General features: G+C 43.7%; 1 protein-coding gene across 1 annotated transcript in view; it reads left to right on the forward strand.

Annotated features, from left to right (window-relative positions):
• The window catches only part of IGF1R (insulin-like growth factor 1 receptor), a 431,767-nt gene that overhangs the window by 402,541 nt on the left and 12,043 nt on the right, over nt 1–17,183 (forward strand). Inside the window, exons 17-20 of the mRNA XM_006900966.1 lie at nt 6,781–7,010; nt 7,357–7,467; nt 11,584–11,743; nt 14,480–14,609. Coding sequence (XP_006901028.1) covers nt 6,781–7,010; nt 7,357–7,467; nt 11,584–11,743; nt 14,480–14,609 — 631 coding nt within the window. The remainder of the gene's footprint in view (nt 1–6,780; nt 7,011–7,356; nt 7,468–11,583; nt 11,744–14,479; nt 14,610–17,183) is intronic.

Here is a 17,183-nt window from a genome sequence, read left to right on the forward strand (position 1 = left end):
AATGCTTTCCACAGGGGTTGCACCATTTTACACTCCCACCAACAGTGAATAAGGGTTCCAGTCTCTCCACAACCTCGCCAGCATTTGTTGCTTGCCATTCTTACTTCTAAGGAGCACTTTCTCCAAAACAGACTTGTGTGGGCTTTTGGCAGTTCATGAGATATTCAGTACTCTTCACTAACAAAAAAATTCAAAGACATCAATTCTTCTGTCAGCCTTAGGCATTGGCCAACTTTCAGCGGTATAAAAAGTAATTGAAAAGATCATTATTTAGATCAAGTGCTCCTTAAACTGGCATTGTTGCTCTTCAGTCCTTTGGAGAGGTCCTTGACAACAGACTCTTCCCAATGCAAAACACGTTTTGGTTCAGTGTTTATGTGCTTGTAAAGTGGCATCTCTTAATGTGTCTCAGAGAAAATCTGCTCCCGGGTGCACATCCAGTCCCTGACTCTGCTGCTTTCTGTGGCCAGTGTGACTTAGTCACCTTAACTGGATGTGAGGTTGCAAGGGAAGAACTGGGAAGCTGGGCCACAGAAGCATGAATCTAGCATGAAAGTGAGGGGACATGCTTTTAAAAAAGTGTTTTTGGTTTTGTTGTTTTTTTTTTCTCTCCTTCAGAAGTGCAGGTAGACTTGGTCAACATATCACTGCTTTCTCAATTCTGACTCACAGTCTGCTCTCTGGGACAGCATAGAAATGCTATTGGGTTTCCAAAATGTTAACCTTTACAGAAGCAAACTACCACATCTCTCTCCCACAGAACAACTGGTGATTTCAGCTGCCAGCCTTTCACTGAGCAGCCTAGCATATAACCTCTGCACCACCAGATCTCTTTAATTAGATATGTAGGAGATGTGGAAATGAAAGCAAGGTCCATGATGTCTTAATCCATTATCCTGATCAAATGAGGGCAATAAGGGGGCTCTGCTGGCCTATGGTAAGAAGCTGCAGTGCAGTTCCAAAGGAATGAAGGTTGAATCCACCAGCTGCTCTGTGGGAGAAGGTTGTGTGGTCTCCTCCTGTGTGATTTAGTGCTTCTGAAAACCTGCAAGCAGGTCTGCGATGGGTCAGCTTGGACTTGATGGGACACAGCAGCTGGTGGCCTCGTCATGGCGAGGTGTGCTGCTAACCTAGTGATAGCACTTGTCAGCTGGCTCGAAGCCACTAGAGACTCTGTGAGAAGGTGGACATTCACCCCCAGATGATTTACACCCTCCAAAAGCCACTGCACGGTCAGCTCTGAGTCTGTTCTGACTCCATGGCAATGAGTTCGAGTTTTGATCAGATGAAAAAATACTTATGTCAGTATGAAAGGTTTTACTCTGCATTATTTAACATTTCTAATTCAATCATGTTTATAAGAAAGTTACTCAGAAGCAGCCTTCTATAAATGAGAATCAGATGTAAAATTAAGATATTCCTATTGCTATAAACATTTCCTAAAGTTGTGTTCTTAAATAGGAAAATCATGCACACTTATGTAAGTTTACAGTGCACTTGTTGAGAGGCCATTTTCTTTAAAACAAAATGTGCAAACAAAAAACCAACAGCTAGAAGGTATCTGTGTGTTTGTATGGATAACCTCACCAACTCACTGCTGTCTGTTCTGACTCCTGCCATTCTTCATCAGGTTGTAAATCTAGCAGGAGTGGCCTATCTCTCTCCTAAGGATCTGCTGCCGTTTTGGAGATTGGCAGCCTTTGGGTTAGACTTGAAGCTCACTGGGGATGAGGACACCAGAGTGCCCTGTATAAAAAAAGAAATTATATAAGGTATTCGTGAGAAGTTTTCCAGAAAGTACAAGACCAAGGATGTCAGTTTAAAGACTAAGATGAACTTGACTCGAGGCACTGTATTTTCAGTTACTTCATACATATGAAAATTAACCAGTGAGTAAGGAAGGCCAAAGAAGAATCAATGCCTTTGAATTACAGCATTGGAGAAGATGGAATATCCCATGGACTGCCAGAAGAGCAAATCTGTATGAGATGAAACGCAGGCAGGGTGTTCCTTAGAGGCAAGGATGGTGAAACGTCATCTCACGTACTTTAGGCATATTGTCCAGAGGGCCAGTCCTGGGAGAAAACATGCGAGAAAAAGTGGAGAGTCAGAGAGAGAGAGGAAGATCGTTCCTGAGCTGGGCTGACACAGTGGTTACAATAGTGGGCTTGATCATAATGAAGGGAGTGAGGATGGCACGGGTAGGGGGAGGTTTCATAGGAAAGCTAAAGGGTAGAGTCTGCTCTGTGGCTCCTGATGGCCTCTCCTTCTCTCCTTTCCCATATCCTCTCTGTAAAAGTAGGACTCTGCTAACACCATTCTAGAAAATCGCCTCTGCTTTGAAATGAGGCACGGCAAGTTGATGTTTGTTATTCAGACAGTTTAGGGAAAGCATTAATACAATAAAATCAGCTTATGTAATGAGGATTTGAATTCAAATGTTATATAGTTCCAGAAATACTTTTATAATATATCTTGATTCTTCTTGAAAACCTAAAAAGCAACAGGTAGAAACACTATGTCCCTTCATCTGAACTTATTTAGCCTTTTAACAACCACTATATATATGGAGAACAACCACTTGGCCAACTGACTGGAAGAGGTCTATATTTGTTCCCATTCCAAAGAAGGGCGACCCAACTGAGTGTGGAAACTACAGAACAATATCATTGATTTCACATGCAAGCAAGGTTCTACTGACGATTATCCAAAAATGACTGGAACAGTACATCAGCAGAGAACTGCCAGAAGTCCAGGCTGGGTTTAGAAGGGGCTATGGTACTAGGGATATTGTTGCTGATGTTAGATGGATCTTAGCTGAAAACAGAGAATGCCAGAAGAATGTCTATCTGTGTTTCATTGATTATGCAAAGGCATTTGACTGCGTGGATCATAACAAACTGTGGCTGACTCTGAGAAGAATGGGAATCCCAGAACATTTAATCGTGCTAATGCGAAACCTATATTTGGACCAAGAGGCAGTCATCAGAACAGAGCAGGGCAACATTGCATGGTTCAAAATTGGGAAGGATGTACGCCAGGGATGTGTCCTGTCTCCATACCTTTTCAACCTGTATGCAGAGCAGATTATCCGAGAGGCAGGGATCTATGAGGAGAAGCGTGGCGTTAGGATTGGTGGACGATCTATCAACAATCTGCATTATGCAGATGACACAACCCTGCTCGCTGAAACTGAGGAGGACCTCATGCACTTGCTGCAGAGGGTCAAGGACTCCAGCCTTCAATATGGACTGAGACTTAATGTCAAGAAGACAAAAATTCTCACCACTGGACCAATCGGTAGCATCAGGATGGATGGTGAAGAGATTGAGATTGTTCACAGCTTCAGTTTGCTCGGCTCCACAGTCAACACTCTTGGCACCAGTAGCTAGGAAATAAAAAAATGTATTGCGATGGGAAAGTCTGCGGTTAGGGACTTCTCTAAAGTACTCAAGAGCAACAGTGTCTCTCTGGAGACTAAGGTGCGCCTTGGTTTTTGCAATCACTTATTATGCATCAGAGAGTTGGACAATGACTAGGGAGGATAGAAGGAGAATTGACGCCTTTGAGCAGTAGTGCTGGAGAAGAGTATTGAATGTACCATGGACTGCCAAGAAAACAAATAGATTCATCCTAGAGAGGGTTAAACCAGGCTGCTCCTTGGAGGCAAGGATTCTGGGGCTTCTCCTGACATACTTTGGACATGTTGTAAGGAGAGACAGGTCTTTAGAGAGGGACATCATGCTGGGCAGAGTGGAGGGACAGCGCAGGAGGGGAAGACCCTCTATGAGGTGGATTAATTCAGTGACTGGGGTAATCGGGATGGGTGTGTCAGAGGCAATGAGATTGGCACAGGATAGAGCAGGATTTAGGGCTGTTGTACGTAGGGTCGCTATGAGTCGCAAACGACTCAACGGCACATAACAACAACATATATATATGGGGGGGGGGGAGCACCAGTGTCCCCAAGGGTTGACAAAATGACATTGCAGTTCAGAAGCACTTAAGAAACTTCTGTCTCCACTAAGTCATCTGTATGTCACTGTTTTCTAGTGTATACACTGAAAAAATCCCCTGCAGGGATGTGCTAATAACATTGTACAGAGGAGCCTCGACTTCCTCGGGAATCTTAAGTCTTCTGTCAAAAGTCAGAACTGAAGGGTTGAATTTAAAGAAAGTAATTGAATTATTGACTTCTAGGACCACCCAAGAAAGTGTATGGTTGGGTTTAACTCCATGTTTTACAGAATACCGCATAGTTAATTCTGATTAAAAAGAAGCCTGGATTTTTACAGATAAGTGGGTATTTCCAGTGACTTTATACTTTCTGGAGGCACTAATAGATACTCTTATCTATTGGGTTTTCTTGAAGACTTAACTCTTGTAAAGAGGCATTGACCTCTTTTCCTGGGGTGCAAATCTTCTGAGCGTTATAGAGGGTAAAGTTTTATTTATGAAATTTCTAAACACATACATAATTTGGAATTTATTAATGTGACCATATTGGACACTCTTCAGAAGTATAAAATTATGTTGGCTCCTGGGCCTGATTTAGAAACGTCTTTCCTTTGTAAATTATAAAGTCCTCTAAGATTTCACTTAATGTAAATCTCAGGCCTTGGTGATGTCCGCAGTACAATTGTCCGTTCACCGCTTCTCTGCAAGCCAGTGGGGAACACCTGAAAGCCAAACAGCAAGCGCAAGTTCAGCCCAGAATTCTCAGTCATTTCTGATTCAGGACCTTCTTTCCTTCCCAGTCAGTGCACCCCTGAGCCTAGGAGTTCCCTTTAACAGAACTAGAAGAATTTTATTGACATTTCCTACATCTTACTCTTGTGGAATAGGTTGATTTTATTTTTGTTTTTACCTTATTTATTACATCATTGGTACCAGCAGTCAGAAGATCAGGAGATGCATTGCACTGGGAAGATCTGCAGTTAGGGGCCTCTCCAAATTATTGAGGAGTAATTATGTCATTTTGAGGACGAAGGTTTGCCTAATTCAGGCCATGGTCTTTCTGATCACTTGCTGTTCATTTGAGAGATAGACAATGAATAAGGATAACAGGAAAAGGATTGATGCCTTTGAGCCATGTTGTTGGAGAAGAGCACTGAACATCTCATGGATGGTCAAAAGAACAAACAAACATGTCTGCAAATGGGTGCAACAGGAGTGCTCTTTGGAGGCAGGAATGATGAGACTTTGCCTCACATACTTTGGGCATGTTGCTAGGAGGGGCTGTTCCTTAGAGAGGGACATGATGCTGGGAAGGGTGGAGGGTTGGAGAGGAAGACCAAGTGGATTGACTCAGTGACTGAGCAGTGAGCTCTAGTGTATCAGGAAGTGTGAGGGTTGTACAGGATAGAACAGAGTTCAAATCCACTGTTCACAGGGTCGCTCTGAGTTGTACTTAACTCGACAACAAAAACCTTGTTTATTCCCCTGTCCTTCCTTCCTGCTTCCCTAAAATCATTCACTAAAGTTTCAAGCCAGACTTAGTCTAACCAGAAGCCGTCGATCACTTCATTGGTGGTGGAAGTCTTGATTGCACAGGGTCCAGGCAAAGCCCCCATGGACACTGCTCTGCTTGCTAGCCACATCTGGTGACATAGTTGACTGGAAGAGATCCTTATTTATTCCCATTCCAAAAAGAGGGGATCCAACAGAGCGTGAAAGTTATCAAACAATATCACCAATACCACACACAAGCAAAATCTTGCTGAAAACAAGCTAGGTTTAGAAGAGTCTGTGACACAAGTGACATCATAGCCAGGGTTAGTTGGGTCTTGGCCAAAAGCAGAGAGTACCAGAGGAATGTCTGTCTGTGTTTCATTGACTATGCAAAGGCATTTGACTGTGTGGATCACAACAAACTGTGGCTAACCTTCAGGAGAATGGGAATCCCAGAACACTTGATTATGCTTATGTGAACCTATGCTTGAACCAGGAAGCAGTCCTCAGAACAGAGCAAGGACCTGCATGGTTCAGAATCAGGAAAGGAGTGCATCAGGGATGCATCCTGCCTTCATACCTTTTCAATCTGTATGTAGACCAGATCATTCAGGAGACTAGACGTTATGAGGAAGAATGTGGCATCAGGGTTGGAGGAAGACTCATCAATAACCTGTGTTATGCAGATGATAAAACCTTGCTTGTAAGACTGTAGAAGAGATGAAGCATTTGCTGCAGAAGGTCAAGGTCTGCAGTATTCAATACAGATTGAAGCTTAACATCGAGAAAACAAATATTCTCACCACTGGGCCAGTTGGCAGCATCGTGATAGATGGAGAAGAGATTATTAAGGTTGTTAACAATTACAGCTTGCTCGACTCCACAATCAACACTCTCGGCACTGCCTGGCTTCACCCTCTCTGAGGCGAACTTGTTTTTTCTCCTGACTGTCCATGGTATATTCAATACTCTTCTCTAGCACCACAGCTCAAAGGCATCAATTCTCCTTCTGTCATCCCTTGTAATTGTCCAGCTTTCTGATGCATATAATGTAATTGTGACTGACATTGTTGCTCTTCAGATACATATAAAATCATATTTTCATTTTGGACAGTTCTTCCCCTCATCTGATCTAATGTGGTGTTCATTAACTGTCCATTCTTTTCTAGAATGAGGAAACTTTTAAAGTAAACCAAATCATTGTTTTCTGTTACTTTCCTTTGTAAATGACATAGTGTATCAGTTAACCCAGAGTGTTCCCCAAAAGCTAATTTGTCTAGAGCCTTGCTTTTTTTTACCTCTTTCCAATTCCACTTTCTTTTTCTCCAGTGTATGTTCCAGATGAGTGGGAGGTTGCTCGAGAGAAGATCACCATGAACAGAGAGCTTGGGCAGGGGTCCTTTGGAATGGTTTATGAAGGTGTTGCGAAGGGTGTGGTTAAAGATGAGCCCGAAACAAGGGTGGCCATTAAAACAGTGAATGAGGCGGCAAGCATGAGAGAAAGGATTGAATTTCTCAATGAGGCTTCAGTGATGAAGGAGTTCAATTGTCACCATGTGGTAAGACAAAATCTCTAAGCAGCCGAAGTCTGCTTGCTGCCCCAGAGCCCCCCACTGTATCTTCACCTGTAGGATTGATATATCACTCTCTCTGCCATGTAGCCCCACACCCCCGATGCCCCCAAGTGGCATTAGGCACCTGTACATGATGGTTCTGAATGCAGTTCAGCCCATAACCCTCCTAAACTCCTGCCCCCAGGTGTCACACCAGAGGGCAGCTGCCCCAGCAGGGTGGCCTGGGCAGCCCTCACCCTCCTGCTGCCCAGCCCTCACCCTCCTGCTGCCCAGCCCTCACCCTCCTGCTGCCCAGCCCTCACCCTTGGGCTCCTTCTCTTTTTCCTCTCAGGTGCGATTGTTGGGTGTGGTATCCCAGGGCCAGCCAACGCTGGTCATCATGGAACTGATGACTCGAGGGGATCTCAAAAGTTATCTCCGGTCTCTGAGACCGGAAATGGAGGTCAGTTTCTGTGTTGACTGCCTTTCTCCTGTGCTCTCCTTCCTGCCCTCTTGCTTTAGAATGCCTCTCAGGAAGTGCTGTGCCTGTGGGTCAGGACTCTTCATCATGGGATGTTTCCTTACTGCATGATTGGTTTAGCTGCTTCAGAGAAAAGATTTTCACAGCAAAAGATAACCCTTGATCTTTTGCAGGAGTTCCTCACCATTCCCAAAATAACTCTTTACCACCTCATTCCTTTATTACTGCATCCCCTTCAACTCCAGTTATGCCCCTATCCCCTTCCCCTAAAACCCACCTCCCAGACCATGTCAATCCTTCCTCCATGAAGCCTTTCCAATCTCCTACACCAAACACACCTGCCTCTTCTGCTGGTTTCTAGTACACCCCATTCATCTCCTCACACTTCTTGTCTTTGTCTTGCTCTCTCTCTGCATTCTGTACCTCCTCTGTTTTGTTCTGATTCCCAACCCAAACGCACTGTGCAAGTCAAAGCCATGTTCTTGGCAGGCATTCTTTCAAAAAATGCTGGTTAAAGCTGAATGTTAGGTTGAATTAATTTTCAGATGCTTCTAAAGTGACTTCCCCTCCAGCTCTGTAGCAAGGCCCTGCTCTCTCTGTGTCCATACACAGTGTACATACCACTTCCTCACAGGCAGCTAGGAAGCTTGTCTTCTCAACTCTGTCTCTCCATGTCAAGTAGGACTCCAAGTAATGTCTTGATTAAACTTTTAAGTGATAAACTTTTCAGCTGCACCATCTAGACCCAGTCTGATAATAATAGCAGTATGGGGTTTGTGTATAAAATTCAAGACCTAGTCATCTTGTGTAATTTTTCATCAGTCACTATGGCACCTCAGTTTCTGAAGTATGAACCTACAGGCCAGCTTCTTAACACATGAACATATGACTTACAAGTAATTAATTCCAAACTGATAGATAAATATGTAGTAACAGTAATGGCAGCAACCCCTTCTTCATGTGGCTGCCTCGCTTTGACACTGACTTTACTGCTTGTTTGATGGCATTCCCAGGGTGTCCCTCTGCTTCTCTTAATTTCTGTGCCCTTATTCTGTTGTTGGTGGGGTTTTTTTTATTTTATCAATTTTAATGAACATTTACAGAGATTTTGGATTTCCATTCATTCATTGTTGCACTTTTCTCCCTGCCCAGCCTGCCCCCACCTCCCAGCCCCCAGTTTGCTCCTCTCTTTGAAAAGCAAAAGAAAAATTCCTTCTTTGGTATACAATCCCACTGCCCTGGGTACACTCCACTATGCAACCTTAATTCTGGACTTAAAAGCGATATATGATAGGGTAGTATGATTATCACAAGAGTCATTCTGTTTTGAAGTTAAGTCTGTTTTTTTTCCTTAAGTCTGCCATTTAATCACCTCTTAAATAGCAATTCCTTCACTTCACTTGCAAGTCCCTTTTCACACATAGCTTCTTTTATTGCCAGCAGGTGATGTTTGTGGTCTAGTATAGGCTGCGATACTGATGTCAGACTTGGCTGAGAGATGTGGCTTGCAGGTACTGCTCTGCTTTCCAATTTCTCCTAGGGCTGTAGGTACCCTTCCTGGCTCTCGAGTAATTCGCAAGCATGGGACAGAAAAAAGGTAACTCAGCAGGTGTTGGAAACGGGTGAATCAGGCCAGGCACCTCAGAGAAGTAGAGAGTACTCACTCTTTCCTCCAACATGATGCACAGGAGGGAAAAACATACAGAAAACGTGATCATTCTGGCTCTACCTTCATTAGTTCTTGGGCAGGCAGGTCAGATTTTATGTGTACAGTATGTGGCTTGAACAGGATGACATCTGAAGCCATTATTAGATCTAAAATGCATCTTTGTCTTGATCAGGTACAACTTTTTATCTCCTGCCAGGTACAGAGAGGTGTGTGTTTGTGTCCTGAAGCTCTGTTATACTCTCCCAGGCCCTCTCTAAATTCCCTTGTGCTTATTTACCTCATTAAATATGCATATGTCTCAGCTATCAATAATTAGATTAAAGATTCTGCTCTCAGATTAAAGAATGATGGTGTCATAATATCAGCCCTTTCTTGAGTGCTTACAATAGGTTCCTTTTATGGCTTCTGTTTTTTACATTCATGGAGAAGAAGAGTTTCACATCACCTGCTTTTAAGCGTCCCCTCTTGAAGTAATGTAAGCATATGCTTAACATTTCACCTGCAAATCTCTTAAGAGTTCTCTGCATATGTAAAGCCTTAAAAAGGTCAGAAGAAAATATTAGGTCCTGGGGGGGGGGCGGTATCACATTTAACCAAGACTCCTGAGTAAAAGGAAGCAGCAATTTAAAGTTGGTCTCAGCAGCTTGTAGCTTCCCAGCTCACTCATTGATGCTACACCAAAAATAGTTGCTGTAGTGTCAGTGCTGAGCCCCAAAGGGCTTTCAGAGGCAAATCTTCCAGTGGATTGCTAGACTTTCCTTCTGAGGTGCCTGTGGGCACACTGGGACCCCCCAACCTTCAGGTTGACATAGTAACTACTTGCACTCTCCAAGGACCAAACTCAGCAATAAGAGTTTTATTGAAACCCTCATGAAGTAATAATGGTTAAGCCCCTGACCATAACTGAAATGTCAGCAGTGGAAACACGCCAGAGGCTTCATGAGAGAAAGGTCTCAAGGCCCACCGTGTAAAGATCACAGCCTCCGACCACTCAGGGCAATTCTCTGTCAGCTGGGGTCAGTGTTCATTTGTATTGACTCAACAGCAATAGACTTCAGAGTCTTCAGAATTAAAGTTCTGAGAACTGAGCTAAGTAGCCAGAGAGTTTCTGTATTACTGCTGGAAACTAGCCCTTCCCTGGACAGTGTCCCTTGTGTGGACCCCAGAGCAGGTGCTGTTGGGCATGCTCTGTGAAGTAGCGTAGATCATCTACCAGTGATGTCCCCATGGTGAGCTTCAGATTGCAGAGGAAGTCCTGCTGGAGCCTGGGTAGTGCTATTCCAACACACAGGCGTGCTCCCTGCATTGCAGGTGGTTCAAGCGAGGGAGGGACTACATGAGCTGTGAGAGGGACAGCTTCACCAGTGTTTTAGGAGACACCCTGTAATAAGACCCTCAGTGGCTCAGGCAAGATGTAGTCAGCATCCCAACTCTATGGTAGCCATAGGCTGTTGCACTCTTTTTTTTTTTATGAGAAACATTTGGCAAATGTTTCCTACAAAACTTTTCCCCAGATTAACTTTTCATTTGAAGGTAATTTCTTACAATTCCAAAGGAAACCTATTGTGCACCTTGGCAAAGAGGAAATACTCACACATATTTTATTGTTTTAGATGGGTCCCCTCAGAGAGAAGAGTCAGCTGTCCTTAAATTGTCAAGTGCTTATTTTCCTCAGGGTGCCTGGAATGTTGCAATCCAAAGAATGCCCCATTGCAAGGTGAACAAAATAAGAATCTTTATTTTTGTACTTCAAAAGAAAGTTAAAGGGGAAAAAAAATAACAATGTTCATTGTTGTAGTTGTTGTTGATTGCCTTGGAGTCAAGCACAACTCATAGTGACTCTATGAACAAAAGGACAGAAGCCCCTCTACAACTATAAACATTTATCAAAGTTTCCGGAGTCATGTTGTTTAGGAAGTAGACGCCACTCTTGCTTCCAAACAATATTTATATGGAAATTAAAACATGGAAGATCCAAATAAAACTCACACATAAAATACGTTTGCTTCTTTCTACACAGCATGAATTTAGAACAATTTCTAACGTGCCCTCTATTTGCCTGTACTTTGGTATGCCAGGAAGAGGGGAAGGAACATATAAAGTAATAGGAATTTGAATTACCAAGAAACGTTAGTATATAAAACTGCTTATTTCACTTTAAACCATTTGTATCTGGCTCAAAAGAGAAAATTTTGGTCCCTAAAAGTACTAATTGCTATTTTTCCATGCAGCTCTCTACAGTGTGGCCACGAGCAGGTGCCTGGCTAGGCAGGTGCTTTGGTCTCACATCCCATTTGAGCAAGTTCTTTCTGATTTCTTAGCAGAATGACCCATGGTCCTCAGATTAAACAAAGATAAGTTTAGAGATTCTGAAAGCACTTTGGGTAGGAAAAAATTATTCATATAATTTTTTAAAAAAAATTCAACAGAATAATCCAGTTCTGGCACCTCCCAGCCTAAGCAAGATGATTCAGATGGCAGGCGAGATTGCAGATGGCATGGCATACCTCAATGCCAACAAGTTTGTCCACAGAGACCTGGCTGCACGGAACTGCATGGTGGCTGAAGATTTCACCGTCAAAATCGGAGGTATGTCTTTAGCTGTCCAGGTCTGAGTAAGACCCCACAGCACACGGGGTCAAGAGACCTTGCTGGCAGTACGCTGGCCCAGATAGGGCTTTTGGTGCACTCATGAAGTACAGAGGCTTGGCCATCTCTTGCTGGACTGGCTGGAATCCTAACCATTCATTGGCATGGTGTTCCTGGTTGTAGGTAAGGGTGAGCCTTGACCTGAGCCTCTACTCATGACACCTGAGGCATCCCTTGGTAGGACATTGTCAGCCTTGGTTATGTGCAGACATAACTATGCCGATGCATGTGGGGGATTTAGGAATAAAAGATATCATCCAAACTGTCTGCTTTCCCAGCTTGTAGGGAGATGGTGCCCAGCCAGGGGTCCTCAAGTCTTCTAAGAGGTGAGGCAGTCTAGTGGTAAAGCAGGATGGTGACAGGGACATTTCACACCCATCACTGGGCAGTATCAATGTTCACCTCAAAAGAGAGCAGGGCTGAATTTCTGGTGACTGGTTAGGAATTCAGCTCGGCTGTAGGTATGTGTGTTGGGTTTGGGCCTTTGGTTTACCTAATAGAGACTGCTCATGAAATACACCTGCTTCCACTGGACTCCTCATCTGCCCATTCTGATCTAGTGGTCCAAGAAAATACCAGATTTTCATCCTGGGAAACTGCTTGCTAAGAAATATGGTTAAAATCAACCTCTTTATCTTGTTCTGGAATTTGTTCTGAAATTGTTCCCCTTCCTTTAGAAGTGCTGGTTTTTCCTTTGGTGATAATTTTTGAATGAAATGTTTGGGCCCTTTAGTGGAAAGTGAGCATCCTTTCCAGCATGACTTGTAAAAGGGGACATGACCTGTGAGAGAGGATGCTCCACCCCAGGGTCCCCAAGGACTGCTGTGGCAACCCGTGTTCTCTGCCCTCATTCTCCTGGGGGATCAGATTGTTCCATAAGATGACGCTCCATAGCAAGGAGTTTCGAGAGGCAGCTCAACCCCTTCTGCCACAAATGAGAGACTTTGGGGAGGCACTTCAAGTTCTTGAACCTAATTTTTTTACCTCTGAAATGGGGATACAGATATAACCAGCTGCAAGAGATGATTGGAAAGACATGATGTGACAAAGCACAGAGAACACGCTAGGAGGTGGCCTGTTCTCAGCACCTGCTGGTTCCTAACCACCTCCACCTCTTCTCCACCTGCTTCCTGGCAAGAGCCTGGGCCACACATCACAGTGCAGGGATTTCCCATACCAGGCTAAGTCAGTGGTCCACACATCACAGTGTGGGGGAGGGGTTTCCATTCCAGTCTAAGTCCAAATCAGTAAGAGTTTGCTCTCTGTGAGTTATAACAATTGTGACATTTTCTTTGTAATGTGGTTTTGTTTATAGAATTTTAGACACTTCATGTGTTTAGGAAGGGACTTTTTGTTTCCTACAGAATTTCTCTTTCCCCTTTTTTTGTGCAAGGTAAAATCATACCTGCTCATTTGCTTATCACTGAGCGCTACTGGAATGTTGTTAAAGCACTTGACTGTTAACCAGAAGGTTGGCAGTTCAGATCCACTCACCATTTCACAGGAGAAAGATATGACTATCTAGTTTTGTAAAGATTTAGAGTCTTGGAAAACCCTGTCCTACAGGGTCAAGCTGTAATCATCTTTGCACTGGGATTTAGTTTGGGAGTTAATTGCCAGATTAGATGTTAGCAGTTCACTTTTCTTCATTAGGGTTCAAAGTGGGTCCCCTCCCCCCAATGTCCAATTATTACAAGTAAGACAAGCCTTATTTCTGGAGGCACTTTGAAGGCCTTTAGCATATACAACTGACTAACATCCAGGAAATTTTGTTCTCTGGCTTTGCTTTTGTAGCTTTGCCTCTTTGCATAATTAAGAGACACATAAACATTTTGAAAAGTGTAGGAGAGACGAGAGTCCATTTAAGAAGCAGTTGTACAATTGAGTGGAAAATAAACATCTTGCAAAGAAGCAGTAATTTAGGATTTTAAAACAATCCCACCATTAGAAATAATTGTGTGATACCTTTTAGACATAGAAAAGATGGAAGACATTTTCAGAAAAGGCTACAGCGACTTAGTAAATAGCCTTTATCTGGTATCTTACTGTGCCCTTTCCCATCATAAGCTATTGCTCGAAGAACTCCCCCCACCATCTTAACCTTGCCTGGCAATGGAGCATTAGTGCTGCAAGACTAAAGGTATTTACACACTTCTGTCAATGTTACCAGATTTTCAAGCCAGTAATAACTGATTCTTAGTTTACACAATACAATACTTCAGTAAATAGAGGACTTGATAATGTTAAATGCACAAAGAGACTAACTCTTTAAAGACGCCAGATTAAGTATATGGAAGCAGAGATGGCTTGTCGCGTGAGCAGCGACCCCGACTGTGTGCACTCTAGAACATTGCAGGCATCAGTACTAGGCCTCGAGAAGTGGGACCCCTGGGGCTTGCCCAGGAACACAGTGTGAGTCCTCTCCCGCAGTGGTACATCTTTGTTGCTCCCTGTTGTTATGTGCCATTGAGTCAGAACCAACCCCTAGGTGACGCTTAAGGGGGTTTTCTGAAGCTGTAAATCGCACAGGAGGAAATTACTCATCTTTCTTCTGGGGAGCAGCTGGAGAATTTGGAATGCCTGACTTCAGGTTGGCACTTGAGCTCCATACCACGAGGCCACCAGAGCTCCATAGAGCTACTCAAACAGTGTGTCATCCCTTCTCTCACCTTACAGATTTTGGTATGACCAGAGATATCTATGAGACAGACTATTACCGCAAAGGAGGAAAGGGACTGCTGCCTGTGCGCTGGATGGCTCCTGAGTCACTCAAGGACGGGGTCTTCACCACTCATTCTGACGTCTGGTAATGACAGATTTGTTGGCTTTGTTTTGGGGTTATTCCACTTTCTGCCATGCAAGCCCATCACCAGCCAGCCTTTACCAATTCCATTGACCTCCATGTTTACAGTTCTCTGTTTTCACTCATTTCTAGCTTCTGATAACTGTTATGAAGGCCACACTGGATTGTGGTTTAATCCTGTTGCTAGCAGGCTAAGGGCAGGGGACAGTTTTGAGCCTCTGAGGAACCTGTGAGGTCAACATTTCTTTACATTATTAGCAGATACCTTTTCGGCTAAGTGGCCACTGAGACAGAACATGAGTCTGCCTGGCCTTTCTAGAACCTGTCTCTTCTCTCTAGTGCCTATTCTCCTATGAATAGACACTTTGTGGGTGCATGTAGTCACCTCCCCTATTTGAACCTCCAGATTATAGACAGTTCTTTATTTAGACTCAAAGTTTATGCATCTTATTTGTGTTTGCCTTCCACTTCCACCTGTTGTCTGTCCTATCGCAATGAGCATGTACAACTGTTGGACCCGGAGTGGTGAGACAAGCAAAATACCTCTTCTAATAACAGAAAATGTTTTGAGGTAGAAACTAAAGAAACAGAGGACTCAAAATAGTTTTGTTTATTGCACATCCCTAGCAACTTTGTAGAGAGATGGTGAAGTTCTGAAATATAAGTGGGGATGTTGGCAGGCTAAGGCCTTGGCACATCTCCCTCTAGACCATCAACTAGCTTTCTTAGATTTTCTCTCAAGAGATCCCACTGCTGATGGGTTACAGAGAAGGGAGTTGTTTACTCCAGCTATCTGTATGATCACATAGAGGAACTATTTCAATAGTGACCAACATTTTTCTGTATTGTAACCCTTTCACAGTACAAGGTCTTAGATCTTATTTTGAAGACAGGTTCAAGTTGGAAATAGTATTTGAATATGACCCAGAAAAATGTGATTTCTTCTTGAGCTGTAGTGGATTTGTTTTGCCATTAGCGTGTCCAGGATAGTTACCTTTTCACTGTCACACTAATGAACACAGCTCCATTTTTAGTACTAGGCATGAGGAGAGGACCACCTTGGGCATATGCATGTGGCTGTTTATTCTAGGTCTCATCTCTCCAAAAGCTTTGAGGTCATCTTAAAGTGGTGGTGGTGGTGGTGGTGTTATGTGCCTTCCAGTCGCCTGCGACTCATAGCGATCCTGTGTACAACAGCCCTAAACCCTATTCTGTCTTGTGCCAGTATTACTGTCTCTGACATACCTACCTCATTACTTCAGTTACTGAATCAGTCCATCTCATTGAGGGTCTTCCTCTCCTGTACTGACCCTCCACCCTCCCAAGCATGACATCCCTCTCCAAGGACTGGTCTTGCTTTGAAACATGTTCAAAGTATGTCAGATGAAGCTTCAGAATCCTTGCCTCCAAGGAGCAGCCTGGTTTCACCCCTCTCCAGGACAAACCTGTTTGTTGTTCTAGCAATCCATGGTATATTCAATACTCTTCTCCAGCACCACAGCTCAAAGGCATCAATTCTCTTTTCTCATCCCTAGACATTTTCCAGCTTTCTGATGCATAGCAAGTAATTGCAAAGACTATGGCCTGAATTAGGCGCACCTTAGTCTCCAGACTGGCATTGTTGCTCTTCGGTATTTTGGAGAGGTCTCTGACAGCAGACTTCTGTGAGATCCACAGAACTACAGAAGTAGGGTAGAGATATAGTTGTTAATATTAAATTGTTACATGTTGTTAATACTAAAGCTGTTAATATTTTACAGGCTTATTTTACCCCAATTCTGGCTAGGGACTATTGCTATGTTGTTGTTATGTGCCGTCAAGTTGTTTGCAACTCATAGCGACCCTATGTACAATAGCTCTGGAGTCTGCCCTATCTTGAGCCCACCTCACTGACTCTGATACACCCACTGTATCAATGTATCTCATCCAGGGTCTTCTTCCCCTGCACTGTACCTCCACCCTTCCAAGCTTGAGGTTCTTATCCAGGGACTGGTCTCTTCTGGCCATGTGCCCAAAGAATGTGAAATGGAGTTTAAGATCTTTACTATAAGTAGCAACAAAGAGAACTATGGTGGGTTTGATGACTGTTGTTATTATTATGTATTGTCAGGATGGAACCGACCCAACGCTGACTTTCCATGGGGTTTTCAGAGGCAGTTAATCACACACGAAGAGATTGCCCATCCTTCTCCTGCAGAGCAGCTGGTAGATTAGAACCACGTGCCTTAGGGTGTGGGTTTGATGACTACGCCACCATAATGAACTGTTGTTGTTGTTGTTGTTGTTGTTGTTGTTGTTGTTTAATGCCGTCGAGTCGTAGACGACTCATAGCGACCCTATGAACGAACAGCCTGAGCACTGTTCGTACATAGAGTTTCCGGAGGCAAGCCATTTCGGAAGTGAATGCCGCTCCTGCTTCCAGGCTTAATTTAGTCGGGAAGCTCCAGCCCACACTGTCCACCATGGGTGCCCATTACCACGATTGGCACATCGAAGAGATTGCCCATCCTTCTCCTGCAGAGCAGCTGGTAGATTAGAACCACATGCCTTAGGGTGTGGGTTTGATGACTACGCCAC

Source organism: Elephantulus edwardii, unplaced genomic scaffold (genome assembly GCF_000299155.1).
Source record: "Elephantulus edwardii isolate Elephantulus edwardi_28Jun2011 unplaced genomic scaffold, EleEdw1.0 scaffold00303, whole genome shotgun sequence".
Taxonomy (NCBI): domain Eukaryota; kingdom Metazoa; phylum Chordata; class Mammalia; order Macroscelidea; family Macroscelididae; genus Elephantulus; species Elephantulus edwardii.